This window comes from Bombus flavifrons, chromosome 4 (assembly GCF_040668555.2).
Source record: "Bombus flavifrons isolate JBK064 chromosome 4, iyBomFlav1_principal, whole genome shotgun sequence".
NCBI classification, from domain to species: domain Eukaryota; kingdom Metazoa; phylum Arthropoda; class Insecta; order Hymenoptera; family Apidae; genus Bombus; species Bombus flavifrons.
Genome location: NC_138445.1, coordinates 8,835,131 through 8,847,601, shown reverse-complemented (window position 1 = coordinate 8,847,601; position 12,471 = coordinate 8,835,131). Strand labels below are relative to the sequence as shown.

Sequence of the window (12,471 nt, the reverse complement as noted above, 5' to 3'; positions counted from 1 at the left end):
TTAACCGATATTTGCTATTAGAATATTATAATGTATTTTATTATCATTCGATCGTTATTTAGGCAGGAATTAAAGATTTCACGTGGATCCATGAATTCGTACTTCTAAAATACTACCCTTTGCTAGAAATAAAGAATAAAATGTATCAACGCGGTACTCTTAATTGGTCCGCCATCTTCTTTGACTTATTCGTCCGTATTTTTTATTTTCTTCGTCAATGATTCATCGGAGTTGTTTTATACTCTCCTCCTTTATAGAATTGTGAATTTATCTCACTAGAAATAGATCTCGATCGATATATTTCTTAGAAGTTGCGCCACATCGATAAATTTAATGACAATTTTTCCAAACTTTCCCGCCATTTTTCTGAGCATGTATTACTACGCCTCATGGTAGAAGGGATGAATGTAGATGTTTTTGTCGCAGTGAAAAATAGTTCCAGGTACTTGCGAACGAACAGCCTCCCCCTTGATATGCTACGTCCCCATTTAAAAAAATCAATACTTAATAATTAGCAATTAATACACTTTCCAAGTATATACAACTGCTATCTTGTTTTCTGCAGTTTTTAATGTACGTATGTGCTTTCTCCTTTTTTAATGCGTATGTGTTTTCTTCTTATTTATATTATACATTTAAATTATATAGCTTTATATGAAATTTCTGCAAAAGATTATATATTTTTTACTATGTTTCGTTATACATAAAGAAAACATTATTTTTGATTAACATAGCAAAGTGTGATCTCTTAATTTTAGAAGAATTATGCTCTTAAGGTTAATAGATAAACGAATGTTTCGAACATAAGTTATTTTTATGAATTTATATCATCTGTCTCAGTAACAAAAATTAAATTTTGCTTCATACAAAAAATACAAGTAATTAACCAATTAACTCATACCTTTTATTGAATAAAAAATACAATTAAGGTGATTAATTGAATATAAACGGAATTATCGCATGCACGCATTATGTCATCATTGCTTAATAAACATATCTTTTAATATAATTTGTACTGTAATGTTTAACAGAAATATATATATGTCAAAAATGAAATATATTTAATGAAACACGTTATTGTTGTAACATGGTAATTTGTTAATGTATTAAACATATATTTATTAAATAAGTATGAACTATTAATAAAAATCACGAAATTGATTAATTTATAAATATTTGTTGTTTATTCTTGTTTCTTCTTAAACATTTTTGTAAAGTGTTAGGAAATTAGTACTAACTTAACATTTTGCCTTATTTTGAATTGGCAAAAATAATTTAAATTCTGCTGGTAATTCATCTTCAGAATATAATCTATCAGAAAAGTATACTCTTCGTATTCTACAGTTTGCATGGATTTGAACTCTTAATGTTTCCACATAATTTGTTCCATATGCACGTCTAGTAAAATCAGCTAAATTAAACTGAATCTGATTCCATCCATCATCCAGTCTCATTGGCATTGTACAAATAAATGGCTTTACTCTAGTTGTAGATTGATAATTACTAGCACGAAATCTACGGCGCACATTCTTGTCATCAATAACCTAAAGTCAAATATTTATGATCATTTGATATATTGTATTCTGTTACACACGATTAGTTAAACATTTTCTTACCTGGACTTCAAAAGTAAAATATTTCTTTAAATTCTTAATTATCATCACTAGAAATGGTAATTTTATACCTAAAGTTTTTCTAGGATCTGCTGGGCAAGTTATATATGTAGTACTAACATTGCTGCCCAATATTTCCAGTACTAAACTTTGTATATCGTTATCTGTAATTCGTTTTATATGTCCGTTTCTTACTTTTTTATCCCAAATTTGTAATGGTTTGCTACCAATACTATACAATATTGACAAAAATCCACTTTGAAATGTATTTTTAAACATGTTCACTTGCTTATTTTTGTCTTTGTTAATTTAAAAAATAGTTCTTTCTGTCGTGTTTCTTGTTTACAGACATGCGTCCAGAGATCTCAATGAATTTTATGCTTTCGTTTTTATCTGTAACTTAACCTTTCATTTTATGACTTGAGGTTCACTAAAAAGTTACATGTTTTTAATAGATTTATTGTTGAAAGGTGATTTCCACATAACACTTAACATTATTCAATCAACAAAAGCATTTCTAGTTTAAATCGACATCTTCTTTGAGAAATTTGATTTGCTAAATAACTTTAGCGATAAACATAACCTATACCGTTTGTGTTTGATCAATGTTGCCGTTAAATTTACAGCTACATCGAAAATCGATCGATTATCTCGAATTTATCGATTTCAGTTGTTCGATATTGGCAATTTAAATTTAAAATATAGACAATCCGCGATTGTATTTGTTACAATCAAATTTCAGATGTATAAAACAAAAATATAATGCATTTCAAAGTTTTTACAGTCGTTTATTGATGTCAAATACAAACCGATAAAGTTTAAATAAGCAATAGATATCTACGTATTAGATGACCATTCTTTAAAAGAGAGTTAACGATATTTCGCCATAAAAAACTTTATCAGTGTAAAATCTTTACTGCCATTATTTATTTCTTAGTCTTTTTCCCGTTCGATCATGCTTTTTCTTTGCTCGATATTACTGAAAATTACATTTTATAACTGTATTCTCTTAAGGAATAAATAAGAAAAAACAAAGTAACTGATTTATTTTAAGCGCAACTTTCATTTTCTATACCACAACATTAAAAACAATAAATCGCATAGTATGATCTTTTTTCCCATCATTAGGAAAGCATTCTTTTAACATAAACATATACAGCATTATCAAATTAAATTAACGAGTCGTTTAAACCTTTTTTTTAATAGAAATTTTTGGATAATTCACTCACATTTTCAACTACTTTCATTGAAATTATTTCTTTAACTATCGGTACACAATTCACATAAACTTAATGTTTTAATTATACGAACATAAAATCGCTTTAATTGTTGAAAATACTAAATTGAAATTTTTGTGCATTTATTTATCAATAAGTTGAAACACAAAACGAAGTACGTATGTTTTTACGACATAATAATTTACAGTTTAATAATAGTCAGGTATATAAATTTCCGTGCCAATAGTACAATTGTCCGATAGTTACAGATTTAAAAGGAAAGAGTTACTTGTAAAATAAGTATTTATGGTCTGCCCAACGAGATGAAAGAGTAGACACGAATAAAATGTGATTGTTGTGACTGAAATCACCACGTTTATGTCTATTCTTTTGTCTCGTTGAGCAGACTATAGATCGTCACCTTTTATTCTAATGCATCCACGTTTTCTCGGAATCACATTAATCGTCGTGTTCCATCGAGATACTTCCACTTCATACATCTTAGTAATTAATACTTTATTCACTTATTATTACGACTAACTATTGTATTACAGTTTACGCGGATAAAATAGGTCCTGCAACAGGGGTACATTTTCGTAGGATTCATGTTTCTCTTTTTCTTTCATTTTCTTACTTTTTTACTGAAAAAACTATGCGAAAGAGGTTCACCACGACTCTTTTTCATTGTTTCTTTTATTTGGAACACTGAATCCCACGTGAAGAAGGAAGGCTCACCTATGAAGCGATATTTCAGAAAAAGGAACATTCATTAACTTGTCGTAGTGAGCTATAAATTATTCGGAAGGTTTCGCGTTATGAATGGTTATCTGAAAGAATAAAATATTATAAATGATATAAGTAACCCTTCTTTCCTCTCATCTCCATGATACGGAGCGTATTACACATCGTGAAAAAGTAATCAATTGCTTTACTGAAATTTTACGATCATTTGTTTATGTTCTTTTTCCTTCCTTTTTGTTTAAGGGTTCATTAATATTTAAGAAATCTGTAGAATGATGGAGTGAGAATAATGAATATAAGATAAGTCTTCATAAGAGAATCATATAATAGTATTTTCTTTTGTTCTTATATAGATAGAACGAACTCTATTTCTCGACATTATCTTCATTCATTATTGGATATTCTTTATATCATGACCAATTTAATATCGTTATAAGCTTCTGGCAATAAGACAAAATTCGGCGACGTTGTCCCTTTAGCATAGTCTCATCGGAATCTTGAATATGACTAAATCAAACATATTTTATTAATAACCATGATTCAACGAGACAAATTTTGAATTATTACCATCTTATCTATAATTTCCAATACATCCGGATTATCTTCCATTTTCGTTTTAGATAACGGATGTATGAAAATTTGAATGTCCTTTACTTCTCAATATCTTGTAAAACACGAATATAACCCCAGAGTGCTTCTAGGCCCCATAGAAAAGCAAATTGGGGCAATAATATGAATATATCACATTACCTTTCTTCAATTTTACAAATTCTAAAACAGAAACAATCGAGTACGTTTAAAGAGTCCCCAACCAATTGTCAAACCTGTATCATCTTTGTATTATTTACCTGTGTGCAATCTTGTAAATCATTATAATTAAATTGATTTAATAAAGCATCCTTAAGCATTTGGTGAATATTACGATCATAAAAAACTGTTTTCTCAGTTGGAGACACTTAATACACATAATTCTTTTCAATTTCTTGCCGAATCTCATTTTGGAAAATGCGCTTCTTTTGTATTGATCACTATATATAATTTCAAAATTAATCATTATTAAGAATTTCATTTTGCTCAACAAAACATTGAGTTTTTTTATACGAAATAAGACTAGTCTATTAAAGTTGCTTTACATCTATGTAAATGAATCTAAATGAAGATCATGAAATTGTTTCACTGATTTGTACGCGTTCATAGTAGGTAATAAGACATAAAAGACATTTTATTCGCGAGAATGAGAAAGCCAAGGATTAAATAAAGAAATTAGGAGATGGCCGCATTTCATCTCAGATTTCAATATTTTTCGCTTAATGTTTCTACAATGCTTTATGATCATAAACCACGACTCTCTGGAAAATGACCATTTCATTTACGACGTTTAAACAGTTTATGTTTACTGATTGTGACCCTATCAATGAAATTGTTATAATAAATATAATAGAATCAATAATCACTGTTAAGATCACAATCTTGATCAAGCACCAATAACACCTCTTACTTCAAGACGTTATTATATGTTTAAGCGTAAAAAATATGATTTAAATTATATATATTCATTTACGCAATCGTAGATACAAATTCTTCGTACCATATTTATAATCGTTGCAGAAATCCATAAAAGGCTGCTGCAAACGATAAGTTGCCGTGAAAGAAAAGAAGAAAAAGGAGAAGAAAGAAGACTGTATTATTTATTGGTGCTTGAGCAATTTTTTGATGCGATTAAGGCACTGCAAAAGATTTATCCTTCATAAAAAGCTACTGATCTTCAAAATCCGCGATCCGTTAAGTTAAAGAAGCAATGGCGTTATGTATGAAGATCGAGAGTCATCGGTGATTCAATATCGAAGTTACCGTGCAATAAGGCCCAGAGAGATAGATCGAGAAGACTCATTCTCCCTCCGATTAGTTCATTCAACAACTGTAATATATGTAAATACATTAATAAAAATGAAACACATGATTAATACTATATAAAAAATAATTTTTTTAAACGAAAATATACACATAAAAACAACATACATACTAACAGGAATAAAAGATTGATGATATATAATAAAAAATATTAGAAACACACAATAATGAAAACAATGACTCCTACGCCTGTCTATTTAACAAATTAAAAAGAATTCAATCAAATCGTTATGAAAAATTTTATCTTAGTATTTCAGAAGATTTAACATTAAGGTTTAATATTAATGTTTACTATTAATACTAAACCTACAATGAAATCACATGTCTTTTAAGTTTTGTTTTCAGATATATATTGTTCTCATCAATGACTTTTTGAAATGTCCTTAAATTAATTTTCCTTTGCAATGCCTTAAAAGGGCAATGTAAATTAAACTTATATGTAAATCTTAAATACTATATAACTACTTATCAATAGCTCCATCCATTATATTGTTTTTAACTTGAATACTAATATGTATTCCATCCCCAGACGCACCTTTTTCTTTTTTTGTTTGTGAGTTGGATGCATTATCAAGACCCAGCTTACTTAAAGTACATAGAGCTTTCAATGCTGCTTGATTACGGCTCGCAGTTCTTGTTGGCCCATTGCCATGACAAACTTGTGGTGGATCTGTACTTAATGTTACAAGTGATAGATATTCTTTGTTTACTGCTCCCTGAAAACAAAATTAATTATTAATTTGTTATTCCACATTATATACAACTACATGTATTATCTGCTGATATATATTTTAAATTATAGACGAAGATAGCTATATATACCTTTGGAAAATCATTAAATTCCACGCTGAAATTAAATAACTGAGACAGATATTTCAATTGATCTTTGGGAGAAACAGTGGGTGGGTTTTGTTGCTGTTGTCCTCGTAGTTCTTCAGCAACAATTTGTACGCTAGGTCCGCTGCCTAATTTAGATTCCTGACCTCCGTCTACTAATAAAAGTCCAGGTACTAACTGACGTCCAATAGTTCCTGATTAATGTAAAAATTTTTCAGGACACTTATGTATTATACCAAATAATGTGATTTTTAACTTTTAGTATTCATAATTTGTACATAATGGATGTTATAAAAATTGTTATTATGTGTACATTATCTTACCTCCTACTGGTGGATGAGATTGAGTTTCATTGATCTGCTCATCTTCTAGGAAGGTAACTTTTCGAGGTTTTTGTTCAGCATTTTCACTTTCTCCTGTTTTAATCGATGGCTTCGTCGGTTGTGGTTGGGGCTTAGTGTAACCTAACTGTGTTAAAAGAGCTTCAGCCGCAGCTCTCTTAGCCAACTTTTTATTAGGACCGACTCCTTGAGCAGAATACTGTCCCATAGTAACCTCCATAACGAATTCTTTTCGCCTCGGAGCACCCTTTTCTTCAATCAGATTATAGACAGGTTCCTTCTCTCGTTTAGCTTGTTGTATTTGATCCAATCGCGAAACTGGATTAACTTCCTCTGCAGAGTCAGAGTCAGAACGTGGTTCTTGATAAACTTTTATAAGATTTCGCGACTTCTTCTTTGTTGCCGGTGGTTTGCGCTTCACGCGTACTAAACGATTTTGAATAGTTTCAGGCAATGGAGGTAGACGATTGAGTTCTTCCAACATGAACTCCGCTGCGTGTTTCTTCGATACCTATACGTTGAATCGCAAATATATTATATATCACATGTTTTTTAGTTTAGTACAAAGAACCTATATAAAATATGTTATATTTTAAATACAAAAAAACTTACTTTCTTTGAAGGTCCTTCTCCTAACGTAACTTTATCTCCAACAGTACATTTCGTCCTGAATGTCCGAATATGAGGCTTACCAATTTCTGACACAACTTCAAAACTAACAGGTAAGCCACGTTTTAATGCTTTTTCGTGAACTAATGATACAGGACTCTTCAATTCTGCAATCGGATCTTTAGCTTCACCTAATGTACCGTTTTCGCCACTGTTACAAGTATTTGCTATTTCTTCTGGTAACGGCAACTGGCGCAATTGTTCTAAAGCTTTGCTTGCCGCATCATGTCGTGCTGCTTGACCTGTCAGACCTCTACCAATAAATTCACGTTCTCCTACCTATAAATTAATATTTTGAATAAAATTTTTTATCCAGAAATACAATTATAATGATATGTTTATTACTCTTTTACCTTCAAAGATACAAGATATAATTGAGGTTCTGCATGGAAACCACGATTATATGTAGGAAAACGAGGATTAAATATTCGAGGAAAGTGTCCTAAACCGTTTGTAACATATTGTTGTAATCCTGCTGGTGGAGCTTGTCTAAAAGTATAGACAGTGGCTTCTCCTCTTTTCATAGCCAAAGCATTTAATTCAACAGTTGGTGGTAAATTTCCTATAATGGAGAGAATAGTTTAAAACTGCATAATATTTACATTTTCTAAATATATTTTTTGTAATCAGTATACATATGGTATGCATTTACCAGGCCCGCCGAAACATTTCCCCGGGTGTCCAACTCTCATAGTCTTTGTAGGTTTTGGCGGAGGTCGTTGATACCACGTCTTCGTTAATGCTTCAGTAGCAGCACTGTGCTGAGCTTTTTTTATGCTAGGACCTTCAGCAACATATTCTTCTTCGCCCAACTTTAGCGTTACCGTAAATCGCTTTTTGTGCGCTGGTCCTTGTTCATTAGTCAACCTATATTGATGCTGAATTTTATTAAAACGTGCTAACTCATTCAATAAGCACATTGGTGTTTTTTCTTTCATGTTTGCCAAAGCTGAATCAGTCACATTAACGTGATTTTGAGTGGGTGGACTTTGATCTCTGGACTCTCCACTGTTTGTTTCGTTTGTAGTTGGTTTATTTGATTCTATGCTTTGCGGTTGTTGAATGTGTTGCGGAGGTGGGGGATTTCGTTGATTATTTTGTGGTGGTGGATACTGTGGTGGTGGTACATTTGGATTTTGTAGAGTCACAGAAACAGTATTTGCTTGATCCTTTAGACTGACGCTAACCATGGTGCCTAAAAGAAGTGACCCATGTTAGTTAGCTTTCTAGTATTAAAAATAATTTACTAATGTACGAAAACACGCTATAATTTATTCAATGTACCATTCGCATTATGTGCATTCATGCCCATCAACATTGGTTGCCTTGGATTTCCATGTGGTGGTCCAGGATGTTGCATGTGATGAATGTGTTGTTGATGGGGGGGCATGGACAGTATTTGTTGATGTGGATTCCGATGCGGTAACGGATGCTGAGGCTGATGTAAAGGGGCCATATTTGCCTGCTGCATAGGACGCATCGGACCACCCATTCTAATAAAACATCAAATAAAATAAATATAAAAAGTATTTAGTGGTTAGTGATCACTTCATATTTTATCATTATGAAATAAAAATATTTAAATATACATCATACTCCTGTATGAACTACAAAGAATTTTGTAATCATGATATTATATTACAAACCTGTTATGATCTCGAAGTTGGTTTTGCATTGTGTGATGTTGGTGACGTAACATCATGTATAAAAATTATGCAAAACCTAAAATGAATAAAGATATTGAATAAAAAATATTGTACCAAATTCATTTAAAACAAAAGAGTTTAGGGTGATACCATCTTTTATTCTGAGATGACATATTTGTAATGATATTTCTTCTGCATTGACTATTCTAATATAAAGAATAAGTATTACTTCATCAATGTAAGTATTACACATAAACGGCATACTTTTGATTTTGTTATTTTAGGTAAACTAATATATTGCATGAAAATGACATTGTAATGTTAAAAACAATGAGTAATTCAGAGGTAATAGATATTTGACAGTAATTGTACATGTAAATCATATTACACATATTACGAGCTGTATTTAGAAAGATTCGTTTATAATTGATAAGCGTAACAGCGTTAATCGCGAGTAAGAAATTTCTGTTCTAATGAACTAGTCAATAGACAATGGGCTTGGCCCGGCTATTTGGCAGCGGAATTATGCGGTTGAATTTTCTTACCAAAGTTTATTCTATTTCACGAAAATTTTCAGATTATTCGACAGCGAAATTTCCGGCGAAACAGATCTGCCACTTAAGGGAACACTGCCAGGCCCTTTATGCGGCTATTGGCAAACAGTAAAGAAAAATCGTCTGTAGACTAAAATGCGGCCATTTTGATGTGAGCCTCTCGGTCACCGTCTCTCATCCCTTCCAATCATCCTACTTGCCGATTTTTTTAAAAGTCTCCAATATCGATTATACTTATCGATACTTTTCATTTCTTTAAATCATCAGTTATTAACAATAATTTTTCCATATTATTTATAAGAGTATTTTATAAACTGAGTATTTCGTTTAAATATAGTATTTAGTTACTAATATTCTTTAATATCAATAAAATATATTGTGTGTAACGTTGTATTATAGATTCAAATTTTGAAACTGAAGTAACGGATGTAATCGACATTTACTTTGATATTGATTGAAATTTTATTAGTACTGTTGATAAACACGTGTACATATATTTGTACATTTATACTTAATTAAAATTTCAAGAAGAAATACCAAAGGTTTGATAATAAAGTCAGTTTCATATGTTAGTTAATTTTATGGAAAATAAATGTTTGATGTATAAATATTAATATTACAATATTATATATACTTTCTGTTATAAATATAATCAAGCCAACAATAGATGTTTATTAACTTTTTGTCATAACTTTGTGTTACAATATTTCAATATCAATGTGTTATTTACTAAATGAAATTGTTTAACGTGAATGTATATTTATCTGCCGCTATAAACTCCCGATGACTACGCAATAAATTTTTATTCTTAAATAATACTAAAAGAAGTTATGTAATGTCTCCATTTATAAAATAAGATTGTTTATATAGATTGTGTATATAGATTATTTGACCAGTAATTGTTTACGTACAAGACACATTGACTTGATATAAATATCATCGGTATTATCGTCGAGCATAAATTTTCGGATTTTCTATTATTATTTTTATTATATAACTTTTATTTACATTCTGTATTTATATTAGAACAAATTTTAAAGCAAACTTGAAATAATATTAGTACGAAATGTGGTAAACATAACCTATATTTCATATATGTATGTATATTCCAGTGTATACTAATCGTCTTTTTATTATTCAAATACTTGATCATAAATTTTATGTGTAAATGAATAATTTTCGTAATTAATTTGAAACATTAGATGAAAATAACACACCATATAAAATGTTTTAATTATCTTTTAATTTATTTTTTAAGCTTATTTGCCATATTTCTCTTTTTAAATATAAACGTAAAAATGGAACAATTATTTCAATATAAGTTTTTTTGATAGTAACCGTTAATATATGCTTATTTACAGTGGTATATGTACAATAACGCACATACTAATACATTAGATACAAGGATAACCAACTGAATGTATTTTAAAGGAGACAATAAGAACACATATATAATATGGATGTAATAAATTACAATTTGAATTGAACTTAGAAGTAAATTGAAGATATTTTGCTGATAAAATCATCATCTTAATTTAATGGACTGTAGGGCATAAAAAATTGTAAACACTAATATTTTTCTAGTCTTTTCCTTCAAAGTATATAATTTAGTCTTTTTTAATGTGCAAAAGTATTAAATTTATAATTTTTCATTTTTTAAAATGATTTTTACATATTTGAATTATAAAATTCACTTTCATGAAAAAAATTACAAACGAACACTTTTTTTATAAACTTATAAGATGCATTATCTTAATCAAAATAGTACAAAGTATTTTCCTACATTTTTGACATTTTTTATAACCATCTTCAATTAATCTGCTTGAATAAACATTAATACATTAAAAAGTACAATTTCTATAACAAAAATTTTGTAATTGTATTACTTATCCCATCATAGTTTTTCTTATCATCTATTAATTCATTATAGAATCGCACTTTGTGTTATATTCATTCAACTTTCTTATTAATTTCTCTTTGGAGCCAATAAGCGTCTAGCATCATTGTCTTCAAGACTCAGCTAAGCTCCATTATTATAAAATAATTTATTAAACATTTAACGGTTTCAATTAATAAATACTATTTGATATACAATTTCACTACTAAATTTACAAAGAGCAGAATATAATGTCCCTGTAAGAAAGTTCAGATTGATTATCTTACTTAAAAAATATTGCTTAAATATAAAAGGGCAATATATATGTCTATAATTATAATCTTTATATCAAAATGCATTCAGAGAAAATCAAAGAATAAGCCCCTTTATATTTAAATTTGTTTAATGATACAGATGATATGTTGTAATTTATTAGTATTCCCCATAAAACTTTCTCCTATTTTTATGTGAATAATGACAATGAATGCAGTGCAGATGAAATTCCTTTAGTTCTAGTACACATATAATGCTCATGATTCAATTAATTGATTAATAGGTAAGATAATCTGCCTGATCATTTAATCCAGGACAATCCACTTAATATTTGGTCAAATCACTATTACTCCTTATAGATAGCAACAAGTGACTTTGACATTATTAATTATTTATATAAATCATTGCTATTACTGTATACCTTTTTTCAACCCACTTCTACTCAATGTGAAATAACGATTAAAGTAATAACAATAAAATTTATTTTAAATATACCTGGCTTTTCTTATTAAGAATTTTATTTTTACAGCCAGTTCAATAGTTTGTTATTTTTTAATAAGACATACATTTGAAACAAAATCGTTGAAGTGGATTAAAAATAAATACAATCGTTTTTACACTAATTTTCAATAGCATTAGGCACTGTCAACCCTTCATTGAAAATGTTTTAATAAATTCCATTTTTGAGAAAGTTAGAAAAATCAGAAAAGAAAGATTCGTTATGATCAAACAAGTTCTATTTTCAAAGTATTTTAATTTAGCAAATTACATGATAAAATAATATGCATCTTTT

At 29.4% G+C, this 12,471-nt stretch overlaps 2 protein-coding genes across 3 annotated transcripts; both read right to left on the bottom strand.

Annotated features, from left to right (window-relative positions):
• Window positions 1-882: 882 nt before the first annotated feature.
• Bug22 (cilia- and flagella-associated protein 20) lies at window positions 883-2,232 on the bottom strand. Its single transcript, XM_069112068.1, has 2 exons — window positions 1,617-2,232; window positions 883-1,544 (listed from the first exon to the last, which is right to left on the bottom strand). The coding sequence occupies exons 1-2, from the start codon at window positions 1,890-1,892 to the stop codon at window positions 1,239-1,241; spliced, it is 582 nt and encodes a 193-aa protein (XP_068968169.1). The 5' UTR covers window positions 1,893-2,232; the 3' UTR covers window positions 883-1,238.
• Window positions 2,233-2,373: 141 nt separating this feature from the next.
• On the bottom strand, window positions 2,374-9,707 carry stau (double-stranded RNA-binding protein Staufen). Of its 2 annotated transcripts, XM_069112061.1 has the most exons (10): window positions 9,521-9,707; window positions 8,976-9,051; window positions 8,614-8,822; window positions 7,982-8,524; window positions 7,683-7,891; window positions 7,273-7,608; window positions 6,643-7,171; window positions 6,305-6,513; window positions 6,018-6,198; window positions 2,374-5,489 (listed from the first exon to the last, which is right to left on the bottom strand). In XM_069112061.1, the coding sequence occupies exons 2-10, from the start codon at window positions 9,029-9,031 to the stop codon at window positions 5,479-5,481; spliced, it is 2,283 nt and encodes a 760-aa protein (XP_068968162.1). In that variant the 5' UTR covers window positions 9,032-9,051; window positions 9,521-9,707; the 3' UTR covers window positions 2,374-5,478. The 2 variants fall into 2 exon arrangements, with proteins under 2 accessions (XP_068968162.1, XP_068968160.1); XM_069112059.1 differs by lacking the exon at window positions 2,374-5,489 and having other exon boundaries at window positions 5,916-6,198.
• Window positions 9,708-12,471: the final 2,764 nt, after the last annotated feature.